General features: G+C 39.9%; 1 protein-coding gene and 1 long non-coding RNA gene across 5 annotated transcripts in view; one reads left to right on the forward strand and one right to left on the reverse strand.

Moving 5' to 3' along the window:
- The window catches only part of LOC116044553 (E3 ubiquitin-protein ligase Midline-1-like), a 58,666-nt gene extending 47,869 nt beyond the window's left edge, over window positions 1-10,797 (forward strand). For 2 of the 3 annotated variants that reach the window (XM_031291836.2, XM_031291835.2), the window contains exons 4-10: window positions 1,496-1,603; window positions 3,406-3,554; window positions 4,146-4,273; window positions 5,436-5,579; window positions 7,855-8,016; window positions 8,267-8,474; window positions 8,568-10,797. In XM_031291836.2, the coding sequence (XP_031147696.1) occupies window positions 1,496-1,603; window positions 3,406-3,554; window positions 4,146-4,273; window positions 5,436-5,579; window positions 7,855-8,016; window positions 8,267-8,474; window positions 8,568-8,916 (1,248 nt within the window). In that variant the 3' untranslated portion in view covers window positions 8,917-10,797. Of the gene's footprint in view, window positions 1-1,495; window positions 1,604-3,405; window positions 3,555-4,145; window positions 4,274-5,435; window positions 5,580-7,854; window positions 8,017-8,266; window positions 8,479-8,567 lie in introns of those variants that run through there. The other variant, XM_035998503.1, reaches the window with a different exon arrangement.
- LOC118494450 overlaps window positions 1-14,234 on the reverse strand; it is a 130,154-nt gene extending 115,920 nt beyond the window's left edge. Inside the window, exons 1-3 of one of the 2 annotated variants that reach the window (XR_004896583.1) lie at window positions 14,029-14,234; window positions 13,774-13,918; window positions 10,945-11,065 (exon numbers count right to left, since the gene is read on the reverse strand). This is a non-coding gene — a long non-coding RNA (uncharacterized LOC118494450). Of the gene's footprint in view, window positions 1-10,944; window positions 11,066-13,773; window positions 13,919-14,028 lie in introns of those variants that run through there. The other variant, XR_004896584.1, reaches the window with a different exon arrangement.
- Between the last annotated feature and the right edge of the window lie 1,573 nt (window positions 14,235-15,807).

Here is a 15,807-nt window from a genome sequence, read left to right on the forward strand (position 1 = left end):
AATCTGCTGGAGACCAAAAGAGCTGACTTCTAAAAAAACAGATTAACTTTAATGGGTCTTTCTTGTCTATATTCGTAGAAGCTTCTATCCCTGAAACTTCATTTTTAGATCTGTATAAGTATGCTAATTGGTGTACAAAATAGCACAAAGAGATAACATATATATACACAAGCTTTTCACAGAGTAAGCAGTTTTACATCTTAAGCTTCCCCAGAGCTGTCGCGGTGATGTCGAAGAAACCAATTAGCAGTGCTGAAAAGGCAGATGCACCGACGTTGCTCTATACAGCAGAGTGAAGGCATTCAGTTTAGCATGTCTCAGAGATACTCTAAAGCACTGAGATGTAATCCAGGTGGCAAATTGTTTTTGTTGGCAACACATGCCTAGAAAAGCACATAAATGCAGTTTATGAGGCCACGTTGAGGATATTGAGGAAGTTCTTTTCAGCCTTGTTTGGCTCTCTGGAGGAAAGGCAAATGACTCCCCATGATGTCATTATTAAAACACCTGTCAACATGCGTAAGAGAGAGTGTATGAACAATTCCTTGGCTTGGCAACACTCATGACTGACTGACTTCCCTTTCATTGCTCCCTGTGCTATCGCTTTGCCGCGGCAAGAAAACACTTTACAAGGTGCTGAAAGCAGCGCTAGGAAATGACCACAATGAGAAATCACACATTATATCAGGACCTGCAGTCTTATAATTGGAGTTAAAACAACTGTTATAGTCTGCTTAGACTGTAAAGATTCCAAGTGAATCAAACACGTCAGAGAATGCAGCTGGATTTTGCTTCTAAAGACCCTAATGGCACACACTGAATGTAAGCAACACTACTTTCCCAAACACCTTCCAATTAAATGAAATAGATTTTCCTAAGTTTAATTGCCATCAGTTAGTGGATTTGGGCCAAGCAGATGTTTAAACCCACTGTCACAAAACTAAATATGCTTTTATATGAAGTTAGGGCAGCACTGACCTTTATCTATTTTATGTAGGGTGGCTAGTTTCTACCTTCAAAAGTGTGTGTATATTCCCTATACAATGGGCACTCAGTTTACTATATAGTGAGCAGTAAATTTGAGATTACTGACAGATACTGTATCAATCACTGTCTTTTTGTCTCACAACGGTCATTTTGCCTAAGCAACACACTGAATTCTATCTTGGGACTTTTTTAGGGCACTATATATAGTAAATAGGTTGTGATGTCAGACAGTCTGGTTCTTCAGCATATTGCTCTCTAACCGCCACAGAGCTTCCTGCTTATTTTACTTGTCACTCAGCACTCAAGCCAGTAGGAGGCAAAATGGCTGAATAAGCCTCATCTTCCTCAAGTGTTGGCTTCAAGACAGAAGGGCCGGCTGATGGATGAAAATGATATCCTGTCCCTCAGGCCAACATGATGCGGAGCCACTGAACTTATATCCCCTCTATATGACCAGCATCCATCAATCCCTTTGTTTATCTAATGCTCTGTGTGAATTGGTTCTCAGGTGAATGCGTCCCGTCAGGAGGGCAAGCTCCTGGAGGAGTGTGATATCCTGATTGACATTATTCAGCAGAGGAGGCAGATCATTGGCAACAAGATCAAGGAGGGGAAGGTGAGGTGAACACTCAACAGGGGCGAGGAGTGTGATAGCAGACACCATTCATTTTATTTTGCTGTTTTGTATACCCCTCTTTCCACTTCATATCCTCTCACTGGCAAGAAGTGAATAAATGTGAAATGTGTAGCCCATTTTAAAGTTACCCATGAAACCACTTGTCATTTTGTTCCACCACAAACAGCATAATGTACTTTACTAATGCTTAACGCTAATTAGTTTGATTAAAAATTACATTTTTTACCATCACCATTTCAGCAGGTATACTGATCATCAAGGGGCTATTCTGCAGATCTGATTTTCCCCAGTCATATGCATGAAAATAAAAACAAATCCAACTCCCTTATTCCTGCATGTATACAATATAATGTGCAATATGTGGTACAAATCACTATCTAGGCGACAGACACATTCACTGTCAAAAGGTTTGGATTGCACAGACTCACCAACTCCCCTTTTTTCATCACCGTTTTAACACATGCAGTGAAAACACTCAATGCTGCCGTCGTACTCCATTTATGTGTCAAATGCAATACTTGGTTACAGCCACTTGACCTTATATCGAGATCAGGAGGCAAACTGTTCAGCTGCCTAAAATGCAAACCCTTCAACACATTCCTAACAGACGGGAAAAAAACACTCCAACTGGCCAATAGTAGATCCCAGAGCATATGGGAGGGCACACGTACTTGTACTCTAAACCCGGATGATTTTTTAAAGCTGTATCTAATGAGACTTGGAACCCACTGGGGATTTTTTTTCACCGTGTAATGTGCGCTTTTAGCATTTAGGATTGCATCAGTAAAGACAGATGGATAGAGGTATGTATTTTTAGGCCAACAGATTTCTACAAATGCTTTTTGGTGGAGTGCTTGAACATGATCAATAACAGAAAAGACTCTTCTGAGACCAAGTTTCTGTTGTTAGTCGCCCTTATTTTTTTAACACGACGAGGATCTCTCAATCTCCATCCAAATCCATTGAGACGTTGTAGTGTTTTGGGTTCTTCACGAGCCAAACTGCTGATTAAATGTCCTTTGACCTCAATCCAGCCACTGACCTCAATCTGTCTCTTAACATCTCCGCTCATACTGTAGGGTGAGGAATAAAACCGAGGGGCAAACAGGGGGAAATAAAATACCAGATTTGCGTGCAAAAGAAACATTGAAACGCCTAGAAAATATTAGCAGGGACATGAGAGAAGCTTAACTCATGTAATTCGATCGGTTTTCTGTTTCAATAGCAATCCATTCATACAAAGCTTCGTTGCACAATCACACCCCTTGATTCTTTGATTTGCTCTACAACAGAGAGGAAGAGTTAACCTTGAAATGTCTGGTTCATTTATCGTCACAGTTACAAGAGAACCAGGGCTTCTTATCTACAGCAAATCCCATAGAAGAAACATTACAAGTAGGGAGGCCAGCACATATCAGCTTCCTGTCCGTGAAACTTAAGCAGGATGGACACGTCCATGGCCTTTGCTATTCACCGTCTTTGATGTTCATACCATTAGGTTAACATGACTATGTGCATGTGCCAACCCTGGATAGATAGATTTTTTATTGATCCCAAAAAATGGGAAATACTCTGACCTTTTTGTGTATAATTGACTTCAAATTATTAACATCCATCTCCTTGTACCAATAAAACCCCATATTTTATGTTCTCATCCCTAATGATCTGCAACACCTTAACCTGGTTGAGGGCATTTTCAAGCATTCTTGGTTTTGATTCTTTGATCCAGCCTAAAAAGACATTGTTCTCAGACTTCTCTTTGCATTTGCCGTCCTTTCCAGGCACAAAGGATTCGAAAGCTTGCCCAACAGATCTCCAACTGCAAGCAGTGCATCGAGAGGTCCTCCGCCCTCATCACGCAGGCCGATCAGACACTGAAGGAAACCGATCACGCTCGCTTCCTGCAGACTGCCAAATGCATCAACGAGAGGTCAGAGTGCCCACACACTGGCCACACAGCTTAGCAAACCAAAGTCTAGCTTTAGGGAAAGGGCAAAGAGTGCACACAGATGTTGAAATTTTTCTTTTATAACTTTGTGTGCTTAAAATAAAAATATAAAATATCATATATAAAAAATATCCCTAACAACAAAAACAAGTAGAGAGGGAAATCTATCTTTAATTTAGCTGAATCTCATTCTGCTCCATGCTCAAGCTTTCTGACTAATTGATTTGTTAATTCAGAACCAGTGTCTAATATGTGCATCCTCAGGAGTGAGTGATATAAAAAGCAATTATTATCCGTTAGTCCTTTAAACAGAAGTAGTGTTTCAATCAGAATCTCATCTGCAGTGTCACTAATTAGGGGGCTGATTTCATTCAGATTCAGTATTTTTAAATTTAACAACTGTTAACTGTTGTATATACATTATATCTGTGTTACTTCAGATAAGCATGCTAAAATACATTATTTATACATCTTGGAATAGCATATCATGATAGCTGTTCCTCAGTTCTACTGTAAACACTTTGCAGATAGGAAGTATGAAAACCTGTCCACTTTTGATTGGAAATGATCTAGGGTTTCCATGGCAACTGCATCAACCCAAGTGCTGATCCCTGAGATACACCTATCGGACACCTTCGACACTGTTGCCCTGGACTTCACCAGAGAGAAGAAGTTGCTGGAGAATCTGGATTACCTTACTGGTAAAAGTCAAAGTTTTTCCCTTTATTATTGATTAATTATTGATTTCAGCCCCTTGTTTTAAATTCAGAGGACTAATTTGAAGTAAAAAAAACAAAACAAATCAGTGGGCATTTCAATTCATGTGCACCGTAAACGTTTGATGTTTACTTTCTTCGAGGTTAAAATCAAAAACCAGTCTAGCCCTTTAATTCAGTTCCTCACTGGCACACATGAAACCAAATATTGCCTTTAATTATAATTCTATTCCAGTTTTAAAATCTGCTTTTGTTATTTTCTTTAATTCTTTTGAAGTCTCTGCTGTCTTCTGCGTTTGAAGGAGCAGGCCCCAGCCTATTAACTCCAAAATTAATTTTCAACATTAATTTCCGATGTCCCATTTGGAAGGACCCGTCAAAATGTCACCGTATGAATTATGAGCTCGCTGGGGACGAAAACAAGGCATCATGTGTAGTGGATTTGAAGGTCTGTGAAAATGGCTGGCTCCTTTTATTTCTCTGCAATGCATGAGGGCTTCGCTGGAGGGCCTTTTCACTAAGTGAATCAGTCTGAATCACTCCACTATGTGCAGCCACTCATGGCAGAAGGCGCGGGAGAGGGAGAGAGTGACAGAGACGGAGACAGAAAGAGATATGAAGTGGCTTTACAATCAATTTAAGCTGTGCCTTTATATCTTTGTTTCTTACCTCAGTCAATTATCTTTCTACTAAAGGCTTCATGGTTGGATGAAAAAAAATAATAATTATGTTTGATTTATTTCACTACAGAACTATAAGACAATAGAGACATGAGTGTAAGAAAGCCAATCTGGCGTCTCTGGTTATATAACAACTCACATTTGTTACTGCTAAAAAAAGCATTGTGATATTTACTCACTCTGCTGCGTTAACGTGAGCTGATTTGTCTGAATATTTTATTATTTCTCTTTCGCATTGCTTTTAATGCTCAACCCACCACTCTAGTGGAAAGAACATCTTCAATCCTGTGCGTAATGAAGCCTTTACACTATGACTTAAACCAAAATGAACACGTACGAGGTTAATTGGGGCTACAGTTTGCTATAATAACTTTTGTTTTTGAAATAATGTAATTTGCAACTATATTCACTTGGAATTATCAGTATTATATCTTGTTGGATGACATTCCTTTTTTCACCCTCTGCAGCGCCGAGTGCTCCGTCCATAAGGGAAGAGTTGTGCACAGCTTCTTACGACACCATCTCTGTTCACTGGACGTCTGATGATGAGTTCACAGTGGTTTCCTATGAGCTACAGTATGCTATCTTCACTGGACAGTCTAACATTGCCAGTAAGTATGTGTGGAAATTCAGCTCGATGGTGTTTTAAGCCCCCAACGTCAACTTCAAGGCAGCGCTGCGACTGTCGACTTCAAGGCACCTAACTCTAACCATTGCCTAATCCTAGTGCGTTCCAGGCAGCGCTGCCTGGAAGACGACGTTAGGAGTTTAAAACACCAAACACTGGAAATTCATGTAGTTTGGGGTTTTTGCATTATGCATCGTTTTTATCAACTATTCAAATTTCGGTTTGCTGATTTGGCGTTTTAAAAAAAAAAAAAAAAAAAAGGGTGTTTTGTAGGTGCAATTAAAAGCGTTCCTGTGCCACGGCCAGAAAACAAGTGACAGAAAATGACTATAAAGATTGCCTCTAGCATGCATGCAATTGACAAGTAGTAATGAAAAATAACAACTATGAAACATAAAAACATGTACACTGCCACTACAAAGCACTACTGCAAGTTTCCTGCAAACTGAAAATGACACAGACTGGATGGATATGGCAGTCGCTACAGAGAGAATAACAACCCCTTCCCAGATGGAAAATGGGCAACACGAAGTAATAATAAAAAGGCCATTTAGGTTACCGGAGAAGGCTCTGAAATAGCAGACTTCGACCATGAAAAATAGAAAATAGCAACCCTATTGAAAAGTTGACAGAATCAATAAAAAAAAACAAAAAAAACATCATGCTGCTCTACTGGTGGCCACTAGGTCCTCTAAGGCAGTCGGGAGCCCAAGTGTTTTCGAAAAAGATGACATAGCGGTGGAAGTGAAGCCTCTAGCTTTTATGCTACCATAACCCTCAGATGTTGTCACACATCAAGTGACTGTAGCTTGTGACAGATGAAAGGAGAATGCGATTTGACAATAGTGCAGCAGAGAATTCACATTGGGTGTAGAGCTCTCAGTAAAAGACTTCAGTGGATGTACAGAGTTCTGATGTCTGTGCATGGAATATGTTTAAGTAGCACTGACGGAGTATGCAGAGAAAGATTCCTTCTTTCTTCCCTCCCATATTCCCGAGGTTACACCTTTTGTCATTACCTCCTTATTACTTTACACTTTAAAGCATGTTTAGAACTGACAGCCATTAAGCTAACGTGACATTTATTTCCCTCTTGCTTTCACGTCCCTGTCCACTTCTGTTTACCAAGACTTCTGTTTTCACATCCAATAATGTCAGGTGTTACCGTTGGCATCCAAGTTACGTGCCAGAAAATTCCCTGCTGAGTACGTCAGATGAATCACAATGCAAGAAGTAAAAGCCTTATTTTGATAATTTAATATAAAAAAACCCCACAAAAACAACATGCTTAACTCCTATGCATAATTGTTCACTACAACCCTCTAAATTAGATTCCCTGTGGGAAATGTGTGTTAAAATGATAGGACAAAGAAAGAGAGTTAATCTGTCTATGTGTTCGATTAAATGTATTTACTTTACAACTTAAATTAGTGTATGAATAATAATAATAATAAGTTACTTTAATGATTTGGTTTTAACAATAAACTTTACTTACACAGCTTGATGCTCTAATCATTTTGGTTCAATTCTTAAGATTTTCATACTATTTAGGGCCTTTATGTTTAATGCATTAAAGTAATTGCCTCTGTATAAAGTGGTTTTATCGTTATTTGTAGAGTCCACCTTTCTCGCACAGGATTCAAATTGTGCAACTACACACAAAAAGGATGCATGCATGTTTAAAGTGTTCAGGCGGATATAAAAAGGTTGTCGAACATTCATGTTATTCCTTATAGGCTTTACTCCCCATAAAAGCATTGCCATAAATCATACAGATAATGCTCAGGCTTCCCAGAATAGATGGAGAAACTGCTTCTGCAAACAAAAAGCATTCTTTTGTCAATTTTGGATGTCTTTAGGAGAAAGTGGTGAAGACGCCTTTATGCAACATTGTAACATTAAAAGGAGAACTGAGGGCGTGCATTATAAAAGAGTATTTTCACTTCTGGGTGGCCAACAAAAAGCAGCAGTGTGGTACCTCCTCAGGAGAACCCAGTCATCACACACACACACACACACACACACACACACACACACACAGTTTGGATGTTTTTCTGACAGTGTCTGCAGCTGAAAGTGTCTGCTGAAAGTTGTAATTTGATGGGTTTTCCACAGATTTCTTCTTCGTCTTTTAAATAATGCCTTAAATTAAACAGAAAACTTGAATATCATTTCTAATTGAATTGCACACTGTCACCCCTCCCTCTCATCTCTGCCTCTTTCTCCTTATCACTGCCTTCTTTCCCCTCTCCTCCCAGGTCTGTGTAACTCATTAGAGAGCTGGATGATTGTACCCAACATCAAGCAGAACCACTACACGGTGCACGGTCTGCAGAGCGGCACCAAGTATATTTTTGTTGTCAAGGCCATTAACCAAGCGGGAAGCAGGAGCAGTGAACCGGGGACTCTGAAGACCAACAGTAAGCACAAGACGACTGAAAACGAACACTACATATAGGATTGATTTTTACTGAAAATTCATATTCAAGCACATAAAATAGCTTATTGGTTTTTATTATTTTTACTGCTTGACTTTTTTTTTTTTTTGCCTTCGGCAAATATGAGAATCAATTAACTGAAAATTAATGTTCTGTAAAGTATGTTACCCGTTATAGATCTTAATACTTTTCAAAATCAATTTCTTTTCATTCCCTCCTCCTCCTCTATTAGGCCAGCCGTTCAAGCTGGATCCGAAATCTGCCCACAAGAAGCTCAAGGTGTCCCACGACAACCTGACAGTGGAGCGGGACGAAACCACGTCCAAGAAAGGCCACAGCCAGGAGCGTTTCTGCAGCCAGAACAGCTATGGCGTGGTGGGGAATGTCTACATCGACAGTGGCCGTCACTACTGGGAGGCTTTAATTGGGGGGAGCACATGGTGAGTTTTATTGACCCACACATTTCTAGTCAGAAAGAGTCCGTTTGAGTAAAGGTTCAAAGGATAACAGAAGCTTCCCCTCCTCCTCCTCAGGTACGCTGTGGGCATAGCCTACAAATCAGCCCCCAAGCACGAGTGGATCGGCAAGAACTCGGCCTCCTGGGTGCTCTGCCGCTGCAACAACTCCTGGGTGGTTCGCCACAACAGCAAAGAGCTGGCCATCGAGCCCTCGCCCCATCTGCGACGCGTCGGAGTCCTGTTAGACTACGACGCCGGTTACGTGACCTTCTACGACGCCGTGGGCTCGCAACACCTGCACACATTCCACGTGTCCTTCGCCCAGCCCGTGTGTCCCGTGTTCAACGTGTGGAATAAGTGTCTGACGATTCTCACCGGTCTACCCATCCCTGACCATCTAGAGGGACTGGAGCCTGACAACTGAAAACTACAGACAGATGAGAATACATCAGCATGAACTGGTCTTAATTATCTTAAAGCTGCACTGGGTAAGCTTTGTGAAAACGATCCTATTTGGATAGAGAACAAAAGAGTTTCCCCATCCTTTTCAATGGTAAAAAAAAAAGAGCATGTGAGTAACCCAATGACATCACTTTCTAAATCCAAATAAATGAAACATTACCATTAGTGCAAAATTACCTAGTGCAGCTTTAATATGCAAAGAAAAAAAGAAGAGATGCCTGGAGTGTTATCTCATCCAGCTTCTCAAAAGTGATTCTCGGTTGTTTACTATGATTTCTTATAGCAAATTATGGCACTGGTTCATGCCATCTTCATGACTCCTAGTGAAAACCATTTTGAGATGCATGACAGTAAGCTTGAGTCAATCCAGAAGAAACCAGGACAAATGGATATAGTTGAGCCAGAAATTCCTTCTGTAAGGCACTTTGGGCCATGATGGGTGCATTTGTACCATGGCAACTAGGAAACAAGCCACAAATCAATTTCTAAATTTTCAGGTTTTTTTTAAAACCACCTTATCAGATACAGCACTTCCCTGAAAGTACACACACTAACACTTCATACACACACAAAAACATGCAAGTACACACACACACACCACCCCCAACTCTAATCAATCATGGTTGCTGGATAGAGCCGAATAAGATGTATATTTTGTAAATTCATGGCATACCTCCCCTTATCTTTTCCTTGTTCATTAAAAAGTACCAAAGTAGCCATTGATGTCTGTTCAGATGTCTTTACATAAGTTAATAAATGCTTAGTTATTTTTAAAAGTGACAGAGAGGAAATAGAATTATGCCAATATTAAATGCAGGATTTTCTTAAATGTAGACTTTGTTTTTGCACATTGTTCGTATTTTATTCATGCTTTTGTAGCCTATAATTAATTTTGGTGCACTTAACATACACTCATATTGGGAAAGTGTTGTTTGACTTGTGTTAAAATGTGTTCATTTGCTTTTTGTGGCTGCCAGACCTGTCCTGCCATTAGGATGTCATGTGATACATTATTATCCAAATAGCCCCAGGTTATTATTGGAGCCAAGTGGTAAAATGCACATTTGGGTGTGATTTAATTCCCCTCGCTTTTCTATACAACAACATATGGCTGTTCAGTGAGACTTGATTGTGCTGGTGTGCCAATACTCCAGAACCATTCATTTGCTTTTAACAAAAATTTGCTTTTGTCTTCCCATTTTCAAAATATTCAATTGTACATGTCATGTTTACACTGAGGTCTTATTTCTTCAAATCTACATGCATCATGTTGTTCAAAAAGGTTAAATTACACCACCCTTCACTTTATTGAGAGCCATGCACAGTGGGCTGTCCTCAGACTTATTGCACATTGACGATGTCAGTAGGGTGCACATAACTCTATTCACTCATTGGCTTGCCATTTAAAAAAAAAAAAAAAGGGACAAAACCTTTGATTATACATTGTTACTCAAAAAGGTCCATTTCCTATAATTCAATATTGTTTTATGTAGTAATGTTTAACAGTGAAAGAGGCACTCCTCAGTGTAAATACAAAGATTTGGTTGTATTCTTAATGTTGCTTTGTTTCAAAACCTGGTACAGTTAAGTATGGCGACAGATAATCTATTCTTTAGTTCTGTTTCCTTGGCAATTAATTGAACTGTATGTTTTCATTGTATCTGATATGGATATGTAGTGCTTAATTTAATGTTTCCATTTGAACTTTGACGATGGTGTTATTTGTTCCATCTCTGTGGACATTTTTATGGCAAACAGGATACAGTATGAGTGCTTGCATCACTGTCGTGTGAGATAAGTCTATGAGAAGGTCAAAAATAAATGTTGTTCCTTTCACATTAAAGTGTGCAGTTCTTTATGAGGCAAAACAGGGAATGTGAGAATGTCAAGAGCCGATCTCATAAAAACATCACGGGGTGAAATGCCAGGAGCTATTTCTGGTTCTCTTTCTGGGGGGATGTACAAACAAAGATCACATTTTGAGGAAATTCAAGCAGCCTTAAATCCAATAAGTTTAGACTCTGGCATTTTGGTCTGTGTATAGTTACTAGTGCCCTTCAGGAAGACACTGCACTCATTGCTATTTGCATGAGTATGTCCTTCTCCATTTTCTGCCAAGGTAAAAAGCCAAATTCAAGTCAGACACTGTTAATCATCTGACATTTAAAGCTGCTATAATGAATATTTTTATATTGACAATGGACGACATGACTACTTATGTGAAACCCTAGATTGGAAACCACTTTTCTAGTCACACCACCACTTTCCCTAGGTGTTAACATTGGATCTGCAGTGGCTAGATTAGTTAGATTTATCTAGCCAAGTGGGGTCTAATTGTCATGACTATACAATAAGGGGCAGGGGGATAATGTAATTATCCTTTGTATAACCACATTGTTAGACTTTTTAAACTGCTATAGGAACAGATACTGCACAAGGCATCAAAGCATTCAACAGCATCTGTATTTTTTCTTCCACAGGGTAAATGCAGATGCTTATGTCACTCCAAGTTATGACCTCAACATGTTCCCTCGAGTTTGTGAATTTCCTGTGGAAGAGGAGGTTGTCGAGTTTATCATGTGAACTTCCAGTGGACAATCGGGGGCTCTTCCTGATTTTTCCAGGAGCAATTGTTCCTAGACGTCAGGCATCAGTGGGGGGTTTGTCGCTAAACACCTAGCATTAGCTGAAGCTTTGTGTGTGTCTTGTTCACACGGTTCAGTGATGCGAGTGGGCAAAAAGAGTTTACCCAGCGCTCCACTGAGCAAACAATAAAAAGGACCCAAAGACAATTTACAGGTCACCATCAAATAATGGAGGCGTTTTCTGTAATTCAACCTGTGGTAAAGATACTACGGACAGACGGCTAGCCATTAGTGCTGCTCTCTATAACTGCTGCTGTATAAGATATACAAAAAGCATTTACCATTGGCATATATGCTTATGAATAACACACATCTAAATTTCTGCTTAAACAATGTTAAATTGTGCATAGGAATCCAAACCGACAAACAAACACAACATGGTGAAAGCAAAGCTAAGAAATCTGGGTTCCTGACTGACTATGATTAGTAGAATGAGTCATCACAAGTAGTTTCAGTGTTACATCCATGACACAATTACTGTATATTCATTGCATAAAATAATAATCATGAGTCACAATATTAGGCCATCTGTGCTTCTCTAAGAAGGAGTAAGCCAAGCATGAATTGTGTCATTTCTTGATATGTGGGTGTCCATAGAGGGCAATTATCTTCTAAAGACTTGCCTCTGAGACTACTTTCCGTATACAGTACAGTATATCATGTGCCACGGATCTGTTCTTAAGAGACGTGTCTACTTGTCTACATGACATGAAATAATTAATTCCTTGTTGGCCGACGGCAAGGGAGGTATGCATTCAGATTGTCAAACAACAAAAAATAAAAGATCCAGGCCCTAAATTCTACCCTTTTCCACCAACTCAATCCAATGTGAACCAAGTTCAGCAGTTAAAAGTGCTTACTGACCCTCTTGTGTTTGCAATTCGCATGCAAGGATTTGTGTGACATTTAAAACAATCGATACAGTAACTTAATGTGTCTTGGGATTTTGCTGTTCGACTGAAATGTACCGCAAAGGTTGAGGACCAACTATTATTATATTAGCCTTTGTCAAGGGAAGGATTTGCTGAGCTTGTGTGTTGCTTTCCCTACACAACCTTGGTTCACAGGGATGTACCACATTTGAGAACTGTGAAGGTCCAGCAGCTTGAAGAGCTCAGACCTTTCTTTTTGCCTCAAGGGCACCTTAAATATACTTTAGCAAGAAGCAGAAACTGTTACTGGTTCAATTTTTCCCCATGGGTCTTGAAATTTGAACCACTGACCTTCCTTCACAAGACCACTTCACTCTCCTTTAGGCAAACACTGTCCCAGTTTTGTACATTGATGTTTGTGCAGCTTCCACTGCAACCACACTTGTATGGGCAGTCTGGAGAGTCTGCCTTCCCCAGGGGATTTTTACAGCCAAGCGGCAGCACAGACAGACAGAGAGACTCCAAAATACGCTGTCTCTGTGCTCCTGGGGGAGCTATGTATGTATTCTCTAGGCCTTGCAGTTCTGATGTACAGCATATATGTAGTAAACAAACTTGGGCATGTATCTGTAGCTACTGCATGACAATGTGGCATTACAAGCACATAGGCAATGGCTACACGAGCAGAGGAGCAATAACAGTAACTCCCTTAGGAGTAGATCTGGAAAATGGGACAGATTTTTGGTACAGAAGCACAGGAACAACAAAGACAAAATAAACTAACTATTGCATCCGTGTTGGATGAAAATGCTGCATGTCGCTTTCAAACCACATTTGAGCAAATTCTGATCAACCATGATCAGGAATGTAAAGAGTACTAGAATATCCTACTCAAGTCAAAGTAAAAGCACTATACTAAATATACTATGATAAAAGTAAAAAGTAGGTCAGTTAAAATATACTCTGAGTAAATGTTACTGCATTACAATAAACAAACTCCGTCTCTATAGACAGACATTTGCAGCCTGTGCATACAAATGATGAACAAAAAAAAGAGAGCTATAGACACCACAGCGGGTGTAACAAGCATTATTAATCCACATAAATTAAACATGACACTTGTTATAGAACCAACAGCAGAATAAAACATCAGCAAAGCAGACAGAAGTGTTGTATAATAGACTCCACAGCAACTGCAGCCCACAAACACACATATAGCCTATGTGCAAAGGAAACACAGCGGTTGCCAATGTTTTCATCTGTACAGTGAGTTACAACAATACATTACTTTATTGTACTCACCAGTCTGAAGGTCAATCTGGCACCACAAAGTCCTCCACATTTTGCTCAACTTCTCATCCAGTCTCAATCCATAAGTTAGAACCAGCTCCAGACCTCTCTGTGCCACTGGAAGCAGTCCACTCGGCCTCTCTGTCCCACTGCGCTCCTGAACGTTTTCAAACATTTTGAGCTGAATGAGAATGAGAAGAATGAGACAACGCAGTCACAACAATGTGACAATAGTCTGTGACAGAGAACAGCAGAAAGTCCTCACACTCCTTACTGAAGGTAAAAGTTCCTCAGTGAACTCATACATCACTACTGGAGGCTCCTTCATGAGCATTAAAGCATTCAGCATGTTAGCCAGACCCATATTATTACACCTGTTGTGACATGACGTGACTGTGCTGGGGGTTGTGCATCAAATCAGTGATTAATTAGGGTACACAACTTCACCTGTCACCTCTGTGGAGCTCCGCCCACTTGCGGCTGCAGACACACCTGCAGCTTCCTCTCTGCTGATTGGACTCTTTTGGATTCTTTTGATCCTTTCTGACAGCAGGCCTTTTGTTTTTACTCTGTCTGAAATGTAAGAAAGTACAATACTTGTGATAAAAAGTAGGCTACTTAAGTCAAAGTCAATTAAAAAAAAAACATACTCAATAAAGGACAAGTACACCAAAAAACGACTTGGTTGCAGTAAATGTAATTTTCTTACTTCAACTCCTGGCTAATATACACCACACCCATGCCATCCATATGTTAATGACATAGGCTAATGGGACATATATTTCTATGGTGGTAAAATAAGATTACACAACTTATTTTAAGCTAAACATAAAATTAAATAAATGTTTGACTTGTTTGTTTCTGACAAACTCTGCATGTATATTTGTGGCTGGCCCTATGGGCTGGCCATGAAAAGCTTCTCTCTGCATGCTGTTTAGTAGCATAGTGAAATCAATCCTCTAAATATCCAGCAGATGTCACTGTTAGGATTCATGAAAATAAGCATACAAGCACACCACAGACAACCGTAATTGGCTACAGCATGACTATTGAACTTCTTTCTACATAGACCTGGTGTGTGTGTGTGTGTGTGTGTGTGTGTGTGTGTGTGTGTGCTCTTACCAACCTATCCAACTGTGGACTTCGGCATCGTTACACATCCACCAACAGGGGACGTCTCGCCAACAGGGGACATTTTTCAAGTCCCCTGTTGGAAATGCTTTAAATCATGATAAAATGATGTCTAAAACCATCTGGTGATTTTTTTTAAATTTTAGCCAAGTGGGGACATTTATGTTTGTGAGTGTTAAAGCCATACTCGGCACTGCCCCTGCTGGTTGGAGCAGGGATTTTTACCACTTATTCACACACGCCGTTTTCAACACTCCTCCAAGGTGTGAATGGCTTGCAGCCCCAGACAGCCTGTCAGACTGTAGAGGGTCTCTAAACAGGCTACTTAAAAAAATAAACTAGTTTCTAGAAACATAAAGTTTTTGTAACAAAACATAAAGGCACAACTTTAGTGGATGTTTAGAAGTTTCAAGTTTCTCATTTTAATAAAGAGAAGGCAAGAGAGTATGTGTGTGTGTGTGTGTGTGCGTGTGTGTGTGCGTGTGTGCGTGCGTGCGTGCGTGCGTGCGTGTGTGTGTGTCAGCGCTTATGTCAAAGAACTAGGCATTTCCAAGGAGAAAAATCAAATGGTTGTTATCCATGGTAATCTATGGTATTCATGTATTTTCAATATTGATGAGGCCTCTGGTCCATTTATCACATCATATCTCCTCATATCTACTGGTTTAAACTTTATTACACATAAATGGGAAAAATCCATTAAAGAAATGCAGGCAGTTCTTGTAAGCAAGTGTCAGTAACTCATTTGGATTGTCATCAAGCATTCTCTGACTCATCTAAGTTACTATCTATTCAATTCTCAATTTGGTTGGGAAACCGTTATTCACAAGTCATAGCAGTAATTGAGACCATAGTTATGTCTTTTTTAGCATGGGCTGAGGAAATGTGCTAGAATAAGTCACAAGGATTGACTGC

This window comes from Sander lucioperca, chromosome 24 (assembly GCF_008315115.2).
Source record: "Sander lucioperca isolate FBNREF2018 chromosome 24, SLUC_FBN_1.2, whole genome shotgun sequence".
NCBI classification, from domain to species: domain Eukaryota; kingdom Metazoa; phylum Chordata; class Actinopteri; order Perciformes; family Percidae; genus Sander; species Sander lucioperca.